General features: G+C 49.8%; 1 protein-coding gene across 4 annotated transcripts in view; it reads left to right on the forward strand.

The window, feature by feature from the left end:
* LOC138582676 (histidine--tRNA ligase, cytoplasmic-like) overlaps positions 1–20,146 on the forward strand; it is a 556,920-nt gene that overhangs the window by 212,334 nt on the left and 324,440 nt on the right. For all 4 annotated transcript variants that reach the window (XM_069654213.1, XM_069654215.1, XM_069654214.1 and 1 more), the window contains one exon: positions 12,653–12,760. In XM_069654213.1, coding sequence (XP_069510314.1) covers positions 12,653–12,760 — 108 coding nt within the window. The remainder of the gene's footprint in view (positions 1–12,652; positions 12,761–20,146) is intronic.

A 20,146-nucleotide genomic window follows, 5' to 3' on the forward strand; every position in this document is an offset into this window, starting at 1 on the left:
ATGCCACACCTCCCAGCCAAGCACCAGCAGCCTCGCCATTCCTAGTACCTTCGCTTTAGGCAACCACACAGTCTCTCTAAGGAAGTAGGGAGCAGGATCCTTACATAACAGCCTAGCTTCAGCCATTTCCTCCTCAGACAACCACCTGGCCACATATTGTTGCAGCTGTCCCGCCAAGTAATACAACTCGGAATTCGGTAGGATTATACCACCCTTGTCACACGAGTTTTGTAGTTTCCAGAAGGCCACCCTATTCCTGGAGTTATGCCATATAAACCCCCTGCACAGGCTGTGGAGTCTGACAAAGAAGCGCTTGGGGATCACATATGGGATTTTTACAAAGAAGTGTAACAGTTTGGGCAGGACTACCATTTTAATCAGGGCCGCTCTCCCCATCATTGCCAGGGGTAGTCTGGACTAGAATCCCATGCTATTTTTAAAACCTTAAACTGCCTTTTCCGTATTGTTTGTGTTCTCCTGTCGTGTGGTAAATGTCAATGCCCAGGTATCGGAACGTCTCAGTTCGCCAGGGTATTGGAAATACCGGTAGGCTTCTCGGTAGGACACTTCTATATCTCCCCAGGGGAAACAAACTGGCTTTCTTGGGGTTCACTGCTATGCCCGAGAGGGTAGCGTATCGTTCCATCACCTCCAGGACATATTGTAGGTTCTCCTCTGGGAAGCGTAGATATAAAAGTATATCATCGGCATAAAATATTAGATGCGCGCCTCCCGCAGTGTGGATCCCTATCTCCCCATATTGTTGTCTGAGGCATACTGCCAATGGCTCCAACGCTAGGATATATAGCATAGGCGACCAAGGGCAGCCTTGTCTAATGCCCCTGCTAAGTTGCCATTTATCTGAGATAGTAGCGCCCGTTTTGACCCTTGCAATTGGGGAACTATATAACATTTTAACCCACCTTAGGTACCCCGGCCGCATTCCATATTCTCTAAGAGTCGCTAGCAACCAGGGCCATCTCACTGAGTCGAAGGCCTTAACCGTATCCAGCAAAACGATTGCCAGTTCGCCAGAGTCCTTCTCTGTTTGGTCAATAATATGGTGGAGTCTCCTATGGTTGTAAGTTATATTCCTACCAGGGACGTAGCCTGTTTGGTCGGGGTGTATCAGCCTGCTGATGACTCGTTTAAGCCTGTTTGCCAGCACTGCCGTGAGGATTTTGCTGTCCTGGTTAAGCATCGAAGGGGGACTATAAGACCCACAGTCTGTGCTTGGCTTACCTGGTTTTAAGAGCGGGATGATCACCGCCTCCCGAAGGGTCTCCGGCAACCTACCATGCTCAAACGCCTCATTAAGCATGGCCAGCAGCGGGTGGAGCAGCTCTTGTTTGTATGTTTTATAGAATTTGCTGGGGAGCCCGTCCGACCCCGGAGCTTTGCATGTGGCCAGGTGCTGGATCACTATCTCTAGTTCATCTAAGGTGATTGGAGCATCCAGCTCTGCCCGTTCCAGATCGTCTAAAGTGGGCAAGCCTATGTCTTCTAGTGTGTCCTGGATCTCTTGGTCCCTATCTTCCCCTGTGTCCTCATAAAGAAACTTGTAAGGAACTAAGGAACTCTTCGTTTACTCCCTCTTGGGTATCCCAAATCTGGCCTTCGTCCCCCCTAATTTCCCTGATCACTGGTTGTGATGTTTCACGTTTATATAACCAGGCCAGCAATCTGCCCGGCTTGTCTCCCCCCGCATGCTGTCTTTCGACATATTTCTTATAGCTCAACTTACATAATCTATCCCAGAGCTCACTGCTGGCTTGTTGTAGCAGCCTCACCCTTACCCCATCCTCCCGAGTGGTGCCTCCCTTACGCATTATGTCTTCCAGCTCCCTCTCCATTTCCTGCAACTCCCGTTCTATACCCCCATGGAGCCCTCTGGATATTGATATAGCTACGCCCCGCACTACAACTTTGAATGCCTCCCATACGGTTCCCTCAGATTGGACGCTACCGGTATTAATATCGAAGTACTTGGTGATTGCCTCCCTTAGGTCCTCCCGGAATCCCGAGTCCTGCAGGGCCTCAGCTATGAGCTTCCACGTTGGGATTCACGCTCTAGGGGGTTGGTGTCGCCACTCCAGGACCAAGGGGGAGTGGTCCAAAAGCACTCTGGCCTTATATTCCACGCTCATCATTTCTCCTACTAGCTCAGCCACAGCAAACACATAATCCAACCTTGTGTGCAGATCATGAGGTGCCGCGTAGTGTGAGTACTGCCTGTCCGCTGGATGTAGCTGCCTCCAGACGTCTTCGAGTCCAAAATCTCTCAACAGGGCCTTTAACGCCTTTGCGGCCGGGGTGGGTTTGTCTAGTTTACCATCTGATCTATCCAATTTAGGATTCAGTGTACAGTTGAAGTCCCCTCCCCACAGGATGGTGCCACCCAACAGGGGGCTAATTTTCCCTTATAGAGTCCTAAAATAGGCCGCTGTACCTTGGTTAGGGGCGTATACGTTTATGATGCTCACCTCACGGTTTTCCAGCATCCCCCACACTACTATCATCCTACCTCCTGGGTCCCACATGGATTGAATCAATTGAAAAGGTACATGCAGTACCACCAAGATGATAACACCCCTTACGTAAGCCGAGTATGTGGCTCCCGTAACGCTCCCCCTCCACTTCCTCCTGACCACCTCCAGTTTCTCCCTAGTAAGGTGGGATTCCTGTAACAGTGCTATATCAATCCTCATTCTTCTCAGGTACATCATCACTTTGTTACGCTTCAGATAGCTATTGAGGCCCCTCACATTCCAGGTGACCACTCTAAGGCTACCCGACACCATTTATGAAGTATCCCACCTCCCCTTCCAGTTTCCCTCCTGCCTGATGTGACACAAACTTTGGCTCGTTCCCTTCCCATTTCCAACAAACTCCCCCCTAACCCCCTTTCCCAGCTTTAAACCAGTGCACACAGCCCCTCTCTCGCCCACCCCGCCCAACCCCAACACGTGCCCAGCTCTATCCCTGGATCTCAGGCTCCCCCGCGTTTGGTCCTGCCTCGGAATGCTGAGGCCAGGACCCCGGCAGGGTGTCACCGGACTACCGGTGACCTTACTAGACTTCCTGTTGTGGGGGTATGAGGGCAGGCTCTGTAAGGCTTCCGCCCTAATATCAAAGTTTCTCGGTGCCAACGGATCCTGCATACTTGAATGGCCCTAGCAACACCCACCCTTAGGCCATGTCTCAGACTATATTCAAGTCCCATTGTCCTTGGCTGTGACAGCCTAGGTGCCCCAGACTTCTCTTACTTATCTTCTCCTTCTCCTGTCTGGATATCCGGTTCTTGGGGACAGCTCTGCATGTCCAACCATCCCATAGCATCCTCCGGGGTCTCGAAAAACAAATTTCTGTTCTTGTGGAACACCTTCAGTTTTGCCGGGTAGATCAGCATGTACTTGTGGCCTGATTCACGCAATCTTCTCTTCACAGTCCCAAAGTTCATGCGTCTGCGCTGCACCTGCAAGGTGTAATGTGTGCCAACTCCCTTTGTATTGTTCCGCCCTTCCGAAAGTGTTCGAGAATCTTTTCACGATCCCGGTAGTTCAGGATCTTGGCGATCACCGGCCTAGGAGGGGTCCCCGGCAGCGGCCTCCTCATCAGGGCACTGTGCGCCCTCTCAACAGCAAACCCCTGGGTCAACACACCACCGGTTATCTCCTGCAGCAGCATGGATTCAATGTACTCCGTGGGGTTCGGTCCCTCAGCTCCCTCCGGCAGAGCAACGATGCAGATATTATTCCTTCGGGCGCGTCCTTCTGCCTCCTCTGCCCTACTTTCCAGGTTCCCAACGCGTTGTACTAGGGCGTGAAGTTCCGATTAATGGGTTGCGCAGTCCGCTGTGTTCGGGGGCCACCTCTTTTTCTAAGTTCCCTGTGCGTTCCGCCAACGACCGGACATCTTGTCGGAGAAGATTCACCTCCTCCTGCACCGCTCCAACTTTGAGCTCTAGTGCCGCTTTCAATTCGGTCATGGCCAGACCCAGTTTGGGCTCCCAGGCCACTTTCAGATCAGCAATAGCAGCAAGGATCTCCTGGTTCGTGCCCATTGTGGCTGTGCCCCCAAGGGGGGTTTTGTCTTTGCTCCTGGCTCCTTCAGCACCCGGTGATGATCTAGCGTGTTCGTCGAGCGTGGGTTGCTTGCCCTTTGTTTTTAAAGGTTTATCGGTCATCGTGTTGTGACAAAGGAGTGCAGGCAAGCCCCACAACTTGCGGCCCCTGGGCTTAGTAAAGTTTTAGGCTGCTATTAGTGTTAGGGCACGGCCGGCCCGCGCCAGGGACATCCCCAGGCTGTACTGTTATGTATGGGCACTCGTTCCTCGCTAAATACGTACGGGCTCGTATCCCTTTAAGGAAGGCGAAACCTGGTACCTGGAAATTGGCATGGCAACGCTGGCGTCCACTCTACTCCTCCCTCGGACCACGTCGAGTAGTGCGCCGGATTGTCACGTGAATTGCTTCCTTATTAGCACCTCCTCCTACTGGTTCGGTGCTTCTGATCACAGATTAGTGGCGTTTGGAATTCTGTTTACCCATATCTGGTCCTTGTTCTCCCCGTTCCTGTCCTTGTTACCCTGTTCTTTCCTCCACAGTGATTGATCACCTTGGCTCCTCGACGCGGACTGTTTATTGGATTGCCTTTTTCTTGTCGCCTTGCCTGGAATTGCCTAGTCTGGTTTCTTGATCTCGGATTGCTATTGGACCTCTCTTGCCTGCTCCTTGGATACCTCGTTTTCTTCAGGTCAGACCTCATCCTCTTCAGTATTTTGTTCTTGGGATTTCTGGAACTTTGAACTGTAGTAGTGGTACACGGACTAGAGACTTCCTGTGTGTACTAGCGTCCTCGTGCCGTCGGGTCAGGGTGTTATTAGGCGTCCTCGTGCCGTCGGGATAGTCTTGGACTGCTTCTTGTGGATTGCTTGGATTCCGCCTGCGAATACTATCCTTCTCCTGGGACACAAACACCGGTAAGCGGTTAACCTTTTTCTGATAAGACTGGGTAGAAGGAGGGGGGTGGTCTTTGTCTTATTGTTACTGGCAGTTGTTATTACAAAACCTTCCTTTTTGCATTGCATGGTATATCTTCGGTATCACATTTTACAAATCTTGTGGTTGTGGTGTGTTGTTATCTCACCTATGCAGGTTTGGTTCCGAATTGCTGCATGATACCCTTATCCAAGTCTCCTTGACATCCCGCATTTCAACCCGAGTTGTTCCACGGAGACTCCAGGATTTCCATCGGCATCCATTCTTTTCTCCAATAGATCGCTCTGGTTCTTTCTAGTCAAAACCAGAGGGGTACATTGGGAAGAAGAATTCATCGGCTACACTACGAGGGCAAATCTGGTATCTGACAGAATCAGAAGCCTTAATGGATGCCAATGAAGCATTGGCCACCATCTTGCAATTGGTGGCCGATCTCCGCAATGATATGACCGCTGCCCATACTGCTACGCAGCGGCGCATAGATGATTTGCAAGCAGGGTTGTCGCCTCGGGGGGCCGAGGCGGCTCCTTTGGCGGGTATTCCTGACGCAGCTCCTCTCCCATCTCAACAGGGCACGGGTCCTGTATATATGACGGCACAGTTCCCCTTGGCTCCTCCTGAACGGTTCCATGGAGACCCCAAAACATTCAGGACCTTCCTGAATCAGTGTAGACTGCACTTTCTTTGTCGTCCTGCCTCTTTTCCTGATGCAACTACCAAGGCAGCGTTTCTGTTGTCCCATTTAGGGGGCACTGCTGCCGCCTGGGCGAATCCACTGTTGGAAGAAGGGAGTCATCTTCTGTATAATTGTGACGCATTAATAGATGCCATGAGTCGCGTCTTTGACACACGTTATGCGACACAAGCTACTGACTTAGAACTACTCAATCTGCAACAAGGAGGTCTCTCTCTGCTAGCCTACGTGGCCAAATTTAACCAGTTGGTGGCAGAGACCGGTTGGCCTGAAGAAAAGAAGGCCTCCCTCTTCTATAAGGGCTTGTCTGATTCCTTGAAGGACACACTAGCTACTGTGCCAATGATACCCAAGACATTCCCCGAACTTTTGGATTTGGTTCTTCAGATCGATTCCAGACAGACAGCGAGGAAAGGAGAGAAAAGAACAGCTCCCCCGGTTTCTCTTGCTGTTCCTGTTCCTGCTTCGGGATCCTCTGAACCTATGCAAATAGGGGCTCTGAGAAGTCCTTTATCAGCAGAAATCAGAGAACACCGTAAAAAGAACGGTCTATGTTTTTATTGTGGAGCTTCCGATCACTTGCTCAGGGATTGCTCCAAAAGACCTACCAAGAAACAGGGAAACGCCAAAACCCGGTGACTGAAGGGATCCAGACGCCGGGTATTTCATCTACAGATCCTTCTTTGTGTAGCCCTTATTGTCTGAACGTGTCACTCATGGCCTCCGGTGTTGAGAGAAACCAGGTTAGCATGGTATTGGACTCTGGAGCCACAGGGAATTACGTGGATGCCTCCCATGCGAGGGCATTGGGTCTCCCGATTGTCCTTAAACCATGTCCGGAAATGGTGAATGCTGTGGACGGTTCTTCTCTGGTGTCTGGGCTAGTGACAGAACGCACTATTGACTTGGTAATGACCACGGATTGTGGGCATCAGTAAAGTATATCCTTTGATCTTATTGCCGCCCCACAGTTCAGATTTATATTAGGTCTGCCCTGGTTCAGACTGCATAACCCATCAGTGGACTGGTATTCAGGGGACGTGTGTTTTCTCTCTGATTACTGTGATACTCATTGTCTAAAAACCCCTGCCATGGTCAATCCAGGCCGCGTTCTCTCTGAACTAGCTGGTACCGTAGGGGCAGTTATCAATACTATGCTTCCTGTGGCTTACCAAAAGTACAAGGATGTTTTCGATGCTCAGGGGGCGGAGGTACTTCCACCCCATAGACCTTACGACTGTCCTATTGACTTGGTCCCTGGGGCCAAGGTACCTTCAGGACGCATTTACTCCTTGACCCCAAAGGAAGACCTGATTTTGAAGGACTATATTCAGAGTTCCTTGGACTCCGGATTTATACGCCCTTCACGTTCACCTGCTGCCTCCCCATTATTTTTCGTTCCGAAGAAGGAGGGAGACCTTCGTCCTTGCATCGACTATCGGGCATTGAACGCAGTCACAATCAAGAACCAATATCCGATCCCTCTGATTTCGGTTTTACTGGATCAATTGGGGTCGGCCAAGGTGTTTACTAAACTGGACTTAAGGGGTGCATACAATCTTGTACGGATCCGCGAAGGCGACGAATGGAAAACTGCTTTCAAAACCAAGTATGGTCTCTTCGAGTATTGTGTTATGCCTTTTGGCCTGTGTAACGCTCCAGCTACCTTTCAGTTTTTCATCAATGAGGTATTCCATGACATGTTAGACCATTACGTTGTCATATACTTGGATGACATCTTGATCTATTCTCCTTCGATTGCCTCTCATGTCATTCATGTTTCCAACGTATTGCAACGATTGAGGGAAAATCGTCTATACGCCAAACTGGAGAAGTGCATGTTTCATGTCACTGAGGTGGAGTTTCTGGGCTATAGCATTACTAATCAGGGTGTGCAAATGAGCCTTTCTAAGGTCGCTGCTATTTTGGACTGGCCGCGTCCCAACACATTGAAAGCCTTGCAGTCTTTCCTTGGTTTCGCAAATTTTTATCGGCGGTTTATTCAAGATTATTCTGCCCTAGCTTCTCCACTAACGGCTCTCACCAGCACGAAACATCCGTTTAAGTGGAATGCCCAGGCACAAACCGCATTTGAAGCCCTGAAATCCGCTTTCACTTCCGCTCCTGTTCTTCAGCATCCAGATATGAACACACCATTTGTTGTTGAAGCCGATGCCTCGGATATAGCCTTGGGCGCTGTTTTATCCCAACATTGTCCAGATACCAAGACTCTCCATCCAGTGGCTTATCACTCCAGGAAACTTACGCCCTATGAAAGAAATTACACTATCACGGAGCGTGAGTTATTGGCTGTCAGACGCATTCTTGGTATGGAGGCACCATCTGTTGGGTTCTCCCGAACCGGTACAAGTCTTTACGGATCACAGGAATCTCTTAGCCCTGCAGTCGGTGAAATGCACCACGGCTCGCCATGCTAGGTGGCATGAATTCTTTTCAATGTTCAATTTCACCATCACCTACCGTCCCGGTTCCTTGAATTCTAAAGCAGATGCCCTTTCGCGGCTTCATGGACCTCCGACTCCCTCTAACCTTCACGGCTCCATGTTACTGCCTACTCAAGTAGTGTGTGGTTGCACGTTACGTCCTCCATTAAACTTGGCAATCAAGGACTGGGTGAATAACCATCCATCCGAGTTGGCAAGCCTTGGTCTGGAGCTGGTTCATTCACTACCCTATAAACAGGGCAAGATATTTCTGCCAGATGTTGATACTCGGCGTACCGCCATGCAATGGTGTCATGATGCTGCTATAGCGGCCCATCCGGGGGTTGGTAAGACCTTGGACCTCTTGGGAAGGTGGTGCTGGTGGCCTTCTATGAACAAGGATGTGAGGGAATACATAGCTGTTTGTGCCGTTTGCGCCCAGTGCAAACATCAACGTGGTAAACCTGTGGGTCTACTACAACCCATGCCTATACCTGAAGCCCCGTGGAAGATGCTTTCCATGGATTTTGTCGTGGAGCTTCCTTTGGTGGAAGGTTACAACACTATCTGGGTAGTGATTGACTACTTTACCAAGATGGCTATGTTTGTACCGTGCCATGGTGTCCCTACTGCTCCGGTACTGGCGGATCTATTCCTGAAAAATATGTTTAAAAGGTTCAGCCTACCCACTATGATCATTACGGATCGGGGACCGCAGTTTACTTCTCGCTTTTGGAGGTCTTTGACCACAACCTTAGGTATCGATGGCAGATACTCCAGTGCCTATCACCCTCAAACAGATGGCCAAACGGAGAGGCTTAATGCCACCATGGAGCAGTACCTCCGTTGCCTCACTCTTCAACGTCAAGGTACCTGGGTCTCCGTATTGCCGTTGGAGGAATTTGCCTACAATAATTCCCTCCACTCCGCGACCCACATGTCCCCATTTTACGCTATGTATGGTCGACATCCACGGTCCTTGCCTCTTGATGCTGAGCCACCCTTGCACAATCCCGCTGCCTTAAATTGTTTTAAGAGACTCTCAGACACTCATGCCTTAGTAAAGAATCAACTGGTTCTGCCCCAGAAGCGTTCAAAGAAATATGCGGATGCACGACGCTCCTCGGCTCCTTTGTATACTCCTGGCATGAAGGTCTGGTTGTCTACGAAGAATCTACGATTGTCAGGTCGACGGACCTTGTTACCACGCTTTGTGGGTCCCTATAAGGTTCTGCAAGTCATAAATCCTGCAGTGCTCCGTCTAGCTCTACCTCCTACCTGGAGGATACATCCGGTGTTTCATGTATCCTTGGTGAAACCTTGTCACCCATTGACCAAACTGCCCTTACACCCGTCTCCTGTCAGAGTACAGGGGTTCGACGAATACGAGGTGGCTGCTATCCTGGATACCAAAGTGTGCAGGGGACGGCGTTTGTACTTGGTCGATTGGAAGGGCTATGGTCCAGAGGACCGCACATGGGAACCAACTGAAAACATTCATGCCCCTGTCCTTATGGCCCGTTTCTGGTCCTCTCGGGGGGTGAGGTCCCCTTTGCGGGAGGATACTGTTATGTATGGGCACTCGTTCCTCGCTAAACCACGGGCTCGTATCCCTTTAAGGAAGGCGAAACCTGGTACCTGGAAATTGGCATGGCAACGCTGGCGTCCACTCTACTCCTCCCTCGGACCACGTCGAGTAGTGCGCCGGATTGTCACGTGAATTGCTTCCTTATTAGCACCTCCTCCTACTGGTTTGGTGCTTCTGATCACAGATTAGTGGCGTTTGGAATTCTGTTTACCCATATCTGGTCCTTGTTCTCCCCGTTCCTGTCCTTGTTACCCTGTTCTTTCCGCCACAGTGATTGATCACCTTGGCTCCTCGACGCGGACTGTTTATTGGATTGCCTTTTTCTTGTCGCCTTGCCTGGAATTGCCTCGTCTGGTTTCTTGATCTCGGATTGCTATTGGACCTCTCTTGCCTGCTCCTTGGATACCTCGTTTTCTTCAGGTCAGACCTCATCCTCTTCAGTATTTTGTTCTTGGGATTTCTGGAACTTTGAACTGTAGTAGTGGTACACGGACTAGAGACTTCCTGTGTCTACTAGCGTCCTCGTGCCGTCGGGTCAGGGTGTTATTAGGCGTCCTCGTGCCGTCGGGATAGTCTTGGACTGCTTCTTGTGGATTGCTTGGATTCCGCCTGCGAATACTATCCTTCTCCTGGGACACAAACACCGGTAAGCGGTTAACCTTTTTCTGATAAGACTGGGTAGAAGGAGGGGGGTGGTCTTTGTCTTATTGTTACTGGCAGTTGTTATTACAAAACCTTCCTTTTTGCATTGCATGGTATATCTTCGGTATCACATTTTACAAATCTTGTGGTTGTGGTGTGTTGTTATCTCACCTATGCAGGTTTGGTTCCGAATTGCTGCATGATACCCTTATCCAAGTCTCCTTGACATCCCGCATTTCAACCCGAGTTGTTCCACGGAGACTCCAGGATTTCCATCGGCATCCATTCTTTTCTCCAATAGATCGCTCTGGTTCTTTCTAGTCAAAACCAGAGGGGTACATTGGGAAGAAGAATTCATCGGCTACACTACGAGGGCAAATCTGGTATCTGACATGTACAGTGCCAGCCGCGGCCTCATACCGCACCTCCACGCTCCATGGGCCCCAGCGCCAACATCCCGAATTGGCAGAGTCTCATCCCGTCCTCAAAGGTCCTCCTTCGCTGGCACACACGCCGGGCTCGGTCTCCGCTGCGCCTCGCCTGCCACCTCTCCCTGCGATGCAGCGGTCAGTTTATATGGCCCTTTGTTCACCGTCCGCCACTTTGTTCAGCCCCGAGACTCGAGCTACCCAAATCTTCCAGCATCCATCCCACGCCCGCCATGCCGCGGATCGGGCCCTCATTGCGCTCCATTCGTGCCCCCGGCGTTCATGCATCCATAGGTCTGCAGCAGGCTCATGTGGCGAAAGTGAAGCCCGTTCATATCCAAGGATCAATGTCGGATCTTCGGGAGCTGTCCAAGAACACGTCCACTCATGCGGCCATGTAGCCACGCCCCGCCACCCTCCTTTCACTCAGTCCCACACTTTTCATATTCACTTGTTAAACTTACTCACCTTACCAAACTTACTCACCTTACCATACAACACACAATTGCGCACCCTCACTCCGCAGTACCACTTGCACTCACCAACCAATACCTTACCTTCTCCAGAAATCACATCCACAGTCCACCGCTCCTTCCTTCCTCCTGCTAGTCTCTTGGTCCACCACCTTCACCTCCTTTTACCTCACCAGAACAACCCGCAACCTGCTTCCTTTCCTTCTTTTTATGTCCCCCTTCCTCCTGCCATTGGTTGTCTTTCCCTGTGCAATTGGATTCCTATCTTTCCAAACCGGGGTTGTGACATCCACAGAATCGTGACATAGTGGGATAAACCTTGCCCCTTTTTTTTTTCTCCATGTGGGCCCCCCACAGAAGAATGGTGGCGGCCTGACACACTCAGTGTTCCTGTTCGTGTTAGGGAGCTGGTTTCTGTGCTACCGTTGGGTAGATATAGTCTGTTTGGGCCTGCTACCCTATTGATAAGTCCTTGGTGGTCCAGGGCAGGAACTCACTGTTTGCAGTGTGTCTCCACCGTCCCTAAAGAGTGTTTTGCGGCTTCACTCAATGCCAGCATTGGAAAACACTGTGCAGCCTCTTTTGCCGCTGGCGCTGCAGTGCATTGCATGGCTTTGCTCGTTGCCACTGGATGACATTGAGCTTCTGTACTCGCACTGCGTAGATGTTTCTCTGCCGGTCTCTCTCACTTTGCAGTGAACCGCTGGTAATATTGGATGCTGGATGATAGATTTCTTGGATTGTTTTGGGTCCAGGTCTCTTCTATCCACTTGCGAACCTTGTGTGGAGCTAGAGTGGTACTTTCATATTTGGTGCTGCATGTTCTGGCTTTTCTCAAGTTTGTTGACTCTGCAAAAAACAAAAAAAGGAAGGTGAGTATTTTGTACAGGAAGTATGGTATAAGACAACTAGATACTGTATAACAGCATGCTGGCACAAAGGGGTGGATAGGAACTGGGACCCTCTCAACTTCCACAGTCCTCCCCAGGGGATGGACTAGCACTGGATTACACACTGGCACCCCTGGTTGAGTGGGTTTCCCATCCCCTCTTGACAAGGCCAGCGTACTGGCCTTGTCGCACTCAATTCATGAAGGCTTGCCACAAGGAGCGTTTCTCTGCATATGGGTTTAATTTTGCAGTGGGAAACTCAAAGCTACACCCATTTTTAGAGACAATACTGTGAGATATATATCCTTTGCTCATTAATCAGAAAAGAATGTTGAAGAAAAACCTTTATGTTGGGAGAAAGTGAAAATAATCTGGCACTATTTAATAAAAATGGGCCATTTCCTATATACTTGGTAGGATTATCTATATTGGAATACATTGTGGTCTGTTTTGTTTTCAGTAGATTTTCATCTCATTATCTGTATCCCCTCAGGATTTCGACATTGCCGGCCGGTACGACACTATGGTCCCTGACGCAGAGTGTCTGAAGATTGTTCATGAGATCCTGAGCGAGTTGAAGCTGGGAAGCTTTCTCATTAAGGTAATCCCTTATATTTCTTTAATATTCATGCTGATGAACTCTAGTTGAACTAAAGAAAACCAAAAGACTGACCCAATACAGATGTTTTTATGGTATGATTTATAATAATGTTTAGCGATTTGTATCGTCTCCATTTGAATTTCCTTTAACTAGGGTTTAGTGAAAGGGTACCACAGAACACTCTTTTCAAATTAAACAGTGTATAATTATTTTGTATGTCACTCACTATAAACCACAGTAATGCAGAACAGCTTTCTTGTTGTAGAAAGAAACACACACATCTAATGGATATGTTCCTCCTATTGATTAGTCTTCCTGTGAAATGTGCTTGCATCCCTATTCGTTCCAGAAATCCCCAGAGGTGGATCCTACTTACCGGGTGATACCAGATATCCAGTAGTTTCTTTTTAGCTCCTGTTTATCAAATCCTATTTCAATCCCTAAAATACAAATTCATGCTAGCTATAAGACTTGTGAATAGTGTGCAGGAATATGACTGGAAAACTAATTTAAAGGTGACACCATTCATTCATTTAGCTAATACATTAGAGTCTTCGAAAAGGAGAACTCCGGCTTCCTTGCTTCAGTTTTTTTTCAGTGCGTCACAGATGCCATGGAGGAAAGTAGCCACCTGTTATTTTTAAGGCTGTGTAACAGAGGCATTGTTAGGTGGGGGGGGGGGGGGAGCTAAGAGGGCTATAGCCCCTGTTCTTTTGGTTCTAGCCCTGGATAGAATATGAGGCGCTACAACCAAAAGGCTAGCTAGCCCCCAGTCCCGACAGTTCTGACATTGGCATAGACCCGGGTCTTTTCCAGACCTAGCAGCACTCCTGTTGAGTACCATGTCTTTTGAGACTGCTGTGCCTAAGAAAACTCCAGTGTTTATGCCATATCAGGATTGTGATATGTACATTTTGATGGATCCACATTGGTGTTGGGTGTTTGGGTCTTGAGCACAAAGTGGAAGCCTTTTTTTTAATGCCAGATTGTGACCTCTAATGCTGCCCAGACGTTTGCCAGTGAATGTGATGATTGACTTGGTGCTGTTGCAAAGCCAGAGGAAAAAATAATTTGTAGTGTAAGAAGTCCTATTTGTGTAGCAAGTCTTCCACCATGAAGCAGACAGAGGGATTTATGGAGCTCAATGGAGCATCCTATTCAAAGTTCAAGTGGGCTTGTAGGATAAGGGGATTCAAATCCTGTAGATGATAAGCTGGAGGGTACATTTTTCCTCTACCACATCACTCCAGCCAAGTTGGGTACATCCAGGCATTCCATGCTGGTGATTTTCCAACAAGATGTCAATTGTCTTTAACCCTGGCGCCCACCTCTCCTTCACTGGATGGTGCCCTGAAAGCCACTGAACTCCTCAATAATAGAAATGATGGCTGTATTCCCACTCTGAGGGCAGCTTTGGCACAGAGATGGATGCCAGCTGCACCGTACACAGTGTTGCATGCAAGGTTAATAATCGCCATATGTCGAACCTTTTACACCTCAACAGACCAAGATCATTTGGAAGCAGGCCTTGGCTCGTTTTAGAAATTATTTCACTGTACCACCTTCTGATATTGTTTAGGACATTAGAGCCGATCCTCTGGACCCGGATGAAGGGCTCTTCGGCCTATTAGCCATTGGGTTCCATACCTTCTATTGAAGATTTCTCTACTTGTAGAGTTATAGAGGCCTGTCATCCACATGTCCTGGAATTGGATTTTACAGTGTACTTACTAGACTTGTGGATGCATTAATGTCTTTCAATGCTGTAATGTTGAGAGCTGCTCATGGCTATGAAATGGCAGATTCATCCGTTGCAAAGATAGAGAAAATTAATAACGTTCTGGAATTTCATATCCAGTTGGAGGTGCTGATTTCTTTTAGTGGTACCATGAAATAAACCAGGCTTTAATTGTGGTGGAAACTAGATTCTGTGTGTGCAGGAATGTGGTAAAGAAGCACAAGCCAGCTCCTGGTGAACATTTCTCTGACTGCAGAAAGTCTGGTAGTCTAGACATGCAACATCCATTCAAAAGCCATATGCATGTCGGAGGGGGAGGTGCTGTTGCGTGGCAAGATGGAGTAGTCGACTCTCACCTCGCTCTGCTCCGGTGGGACTTTGGCTGGGCCATACTGAGCCCCCATACTGTGACAAATAGCGGGGAGATGTGTCGGAATGGAGGGGGCAGTGAGAGAACCCCAGAAGAGCCTCCGGTGCCACTCCAAAAGCGAGTGTAGGTTTCTGCACTGACTGACTGCTGCTGCAGCAGTGGAGAAATAGCGGCGTGAGCCAGCCTCTGAGGAGGAGGCTCAGCAGCTGCGGACACCAGGGGTGGCAAATGAGCGGTTCTGTAGGAAGTTGGTGGTGGGGGGGCAAGGCGACGGTGAAGTGGACCCCCTAAGCGGGCGGACTGCAGATAGTGACATGATCAGCGGTGCCAGCCAGCGGCATGTAACAGGACTGTGTGGTGGTCCGAGGCGGCGGCCCACCACAGATCGGACAGAAGCAGGCTGCGGAGGAGGCAGAATTTTCGCAACATGTCAGTGTGAGTGAGGAAAGCTGAGCAAAGAATCACTGACATGGAAGACTCAATGGGCCCGGTTCAGAAAGATATAACAGAGCTCAAGAATAGAACCGTGAGCTTGAAGCTGTGGGTGGAGGAGGCAGAGTGGCTGGCCTGTCGCAATAACATTCGCATCGTGGGCATCCCAGGGAGAAGTGAGGGACCCTCCATGGAACTATACCTGCAGGGCTGGCTGAAGGAATGGATGGAACCGCACAGACTATCACACTTCATCTCTGTGAAATGAGCCCACAGGATCCTTAGCAGAGGGGGCCTGCTGGGAGCACAAACTCAACAAGTCATTGCCAGGCTCCTTAATTATAGGGACGAGATGCCATCCTCCAGGCTGCACGTAAGATTGGTCCCATCCAGGTGAATGGCAGGAAGTGCTAGTGTTCCCCGACTTTACAAGAGCCATCCAGAAGGCGAGGCAGTTGTTCGATGCAGTGAAGAGAAGGCTGCGACTTGCAGAATACAAATACGCCATGCTTTACCCGTCAGAACACAGAGAGTAGAGGGATCCAAAGGGACGCTATTCTTTACTGACCCGACAGACGCATGGGACTGGCTGGACAGAGAAGGCCAACCCGCCGAAAGACAGCATCGCAGGGGGAGAGAGACTGAATAAGGCTTCCCTCGCCGGAACGGTCGGCATGCAAACAGTGGGGCAAGAAGGGGGAGTTTGCCCTGGCATTGGTAACATAAGCACTAGTTGCTGCCAGAGCGGAGCAGGGTATCTTGCCGTTAAGCACCCTTGGGACTCTTGCACGTGACGCTTGGTTACAGTTTTGTTTCAGAGGGTCCGACAGTTCATGTTGGGGCAGAAGCGTAGGATGGGGGGCAGGGAGGAGAGGCAGCAGGAAGAGTTTGGGGGAGTGTTCTTGGGGAGTTAAGGTACAGCCAGAGAACAATATGTGTGATTGCCAGTACGGGGAGGGGGTCTCTCAGGACACATCTTCCAGGAATGCCCGGATATGGTTGACTTAACAGATGGGCCAGGGTGACCAAGACTTGCCCCCTAATGTGTTTATCCTGGAATGTAAACCAGCTGCTTGACAAAGTCAAACGGGGGGCTAGTCTCCAACTTCGCACCTGTTGGGGTCGAACTGTGCCTTCCTGGGCCGGCCAAAATCTGCAGTGGTGGAGCATGCAGGATTCTCCCGTGGTTCCAGAGGGGTTGCAATCTTGATGAGGAAGTCCCTCCCCTTGGTTGTGGAAAAGGAGGTTCGAGTTGAGGGTGGTAGGTGCATGATTGTCACAGACTCACTACGGGGGGAGACAGCGTGCTTGATCTCGATATATGCCCCTCCTTCCGTCCAGGCAGACACATATACGGGCATTAAATTCCCGTTGGCAGCCCATGCAGGGATCTCAAGATAGTTGGTGGCGACTTTAATGACATGATCTCCCTAGAGAAGGACAGGCCGTCATTCACAGGGCAGGGGGCAGGTAGGCCTCACATGAAGCTTCACACCATCATTAACACATTGGGATTATGGGATGCCTGGCGGGAACTCCACCCGATGACGAGGGGTTCTCTTTCTACTCGCATGCACATAATTCCTTCTCTAGAATACACTACTTCCTGGTACCAGCCACGAATATAGATAGGGCCATCAAGGCCATCTTTTTGCCAAGAGGCATATCAGACCATTTCCCCCCTCGTTATATCAATGGGGGGAGGGTGAACTGGCCCATGGGGGCTGGAAACGAAATGCTTATTACCTACGCAACCCCGAGATAGCGGAACAGATTTACTATGTGTCCGAAGAGTACTACTCACTCAACGAGTGTTCGGTGGATAGTCTATCGGTGCTGTGGGTGGCCTAGAATGTGGTGATGCAGGGGGAGGTATAGATGGTGTGGGGCACACAGACTCCTCTCTCTACAAAACAGGTAAACTAAAATCCTGGTTAAGGTACTGGCCAACAGGCTCCTGGGGGTAATGAGTAAGCTGATCCATAGCAACCAGTGTGGCTTTCTATTGGGAAGGGCCACACGGATGAACCTTCATAGGGTTCAGAAGGCCCTGGGAATGGTAGACGTGTTGGAGGGGCCTCACGCTCTGATACCTTTACACTCAGAAAAAGCCTCTACCTCACTCCAGTGGGGTTTTCTGTGGGTGGTGTTAAACAAAAAGGGCTTTGGCGTAAACTTTCAGAGATTGATGAAATTGCTGTACGCAGGACCCACAGCGAGCGTCTGAGTAAACAGAGTATTTTCCAGGGAATTTCTGCTACAGAGGGGCACAAGACTGGGGTGTCCACTGTCTCCCCTACTGTTTCTTATGGCGGTGGAGCCATTGGCGGGCAAGATTTGGGGTGACCCCAGGATTAGAGGATTTTGATGGTTAGAAGAAGGGGGAGGACCAGATTTCTCTTTACGCCGACAACATAATCATTTACTTGGGCAAGTCTAGGGTCTCTGGCCCAGTGGTGATGGAACTAATCTGGAAAATCAGGGGCTTTAACGGCCAGCGGGTCAACTGGGAAACATGTTAGCTTCTACCGGTGAAGGGCAGGAGGGAGGCTGTACCATTGGGCTGCCCCCTAGAGATGGCACAGGAGACCATTAAATACCTAGGGATCCACATGGAGATGGACGAACACACCTTCCTGTGGTACAACCCAGAACGGATGCTGTCGAAAGCCAAGGCGGGCGTCCAGCATTGGAACACCCTACCGGTATCGATGCTGGGGCGAGCTAATTTTTTAAAGATGCTGACACTCCCGAGGATCCTCTGTTCTCCAGAACACGCCTTTGAGAATTCCATCTAAGGTCTTTTGGACCATCAAGGGGCTGCAGAGGGACGCGGTCTGGGGCAAAGAGACTCAGAGAGTAGTACTGTTACATTGGTCAGGTCGGTCTGGGAGAGTGGGTGCTGGTGCTCCCATACGTGAGGAAGTACTACTGGGCCTCGCAGTTGGTGGCCGTGAACGAATGGGTATAAGACGACCAGGGGACTTCCCATATTCAGGTTCAGAAACATACCATGGGGAATTACCCACTAGCACTCCTGCTGTATAGGTACCCGCAGAGAACTGCCCTACTGCCGCCGGGCAGTCGCACGATTGAGGCGTGGTGTGCAGCCCTAAGGGCGATGGGTTGGAGTGGGGTGGTGATGAGGGAGGGGTACATCTGAGGGAACAGAGACCTCCCCAAAGTGGGAAAGATGGGGTATCAAACCAGGTGGGCCACAGCAGAGGCGTTCTAAATTAAACACATTATAGAGCACAAACGTCTGACCCCCTTTTGCCGCTTACAGGTTTCCCACGGGTTAGGCAACAACAAACGCTTCACTTATACACGGCTGCACCACACCTTGAGTCGCAAGGGTGGGGATGTCTGGGACCTCCCCGAGCGCTCCACGCAGGAGGCTAATCTGTTCGATGGGAGACTGCCTGTGAAGGTGGTCAAAACACTTTACCAGGTGATCAATAACTTATCCACCTCCCCCCCTGAGCAAACTGAAGTAATAATGGGAAAGGGATCTGGGGGGTATCGAGTACAGGGACTGGGTGGGGGTACTGGGTTTGGCAAGGGACGCCAGGGTTTCTAGCATATTAAGGCTGGTTCAGTACAAGACTATCCACAGGGTGTATTACACCAGGGCCAGGCTCCACAAGATGGGGAGAGCAATGGACCCCAATTGTCTGAAATGTGGAGAGGAGGTCGACACCTTTCCCCACACCATATGGACCTGCTCCAGATGTCAGGGTTTTTGCGGTACAGTCCGGGAAAGGTGGGGGCTGTAAGGAAGGCATGGTATCATGAATGGACAGACGCAAGTGATCACAGTTCAAGGGTGTTTATTAAACTGTATAATGGGTGAGATAAACCTAAATCTAAGATGGAAGCAAGCTACGGCCATCAAATAATAATATTGTGGAGTCTAGTCAAATAAAAAGAGCCTATAAAAAATCTATTGCCAACCCATACCTCTACATTGCAAAAGAATGTGGGGCAATGTTCACAAGAAAAGAAAGAAGTGTTCTCAAAGTAAGTCAGCTTGGGATAGCTGGATTCTCCCTTCCCCACGTTTTTAGCACGGGTCAACGCGTGAGACTTGAGCACAGCACACTTCTGGATTTCTCTAGCACAAGCTCACAGTTCCTTTTATCAATATCAGGACCTTGTGTGCCAAAGTCTTTCATGCAAAAAGTCTCTTGGTTCAGAGGGCCTGATGTATTTAAACAAACAAAAGTTCCTTCAGTACATCGGATAGTTTCTCTTCACACTAGGATCCCCCTCTGCCGGATTCCGATCCTTCTCTCAGTACAATAAACAACAAACCAAAGTTCCTTTCAGGGATTCTTCATGTTGGGCGATTAATCTTCACCTTTGGATCTCCCTCAGCCGATCCTTCTCAGTGTTAGCCTCCCTTAGTCGGGTTCACTACGGCCTTTCATTCACCATATCACCACCTGGTAACATTCAAGAGTCTCAATATCTTTTTAAACAACCATTTATTGTGGACATCCCTCACCCGGGTACACGCTTGTCGACACAGTGGTCATGGGTGCATTCCTATTCACCTCGATTTGCAGGCATCCCTCAGCCGGGTTCACGTTTGCCAAATATATCACAGTTCACTCAGTGGGATTCACTTCCCTTGGCTTTCTCTTGGCATCCCTCCGTCTGGTTCGCATGCCTTCACTTGCCTTCTGGATCTCAAAGGATATCCTAAGGAAACCACTTGGGAAGCAGCCTTAGTCTCGTCCTGCTGCAGAGCGCGTTCAGAGTTCCGGGAAGCCACTGTTCCAGGATGTCCGGGAAAGTAAGTAGCAGTCGCTAGGAATGGGAATTCCAGGAGTCGAATTGAGGA

Source organism: Ambystoma mexicanum, chromosome 3q (assembly GCF_040938575.1).
Source record: "Ambystoma mexicanum isolate Mex_15411 chromosome 3q, UKY_AmexF1_1, whole genome shotgun sequence".
NCBI lineage: Eukaryota > Metazoa > Chordata > Amphibia > Caudata > Ambystomatidae > Ambystoma > Ambystoma mexicanum.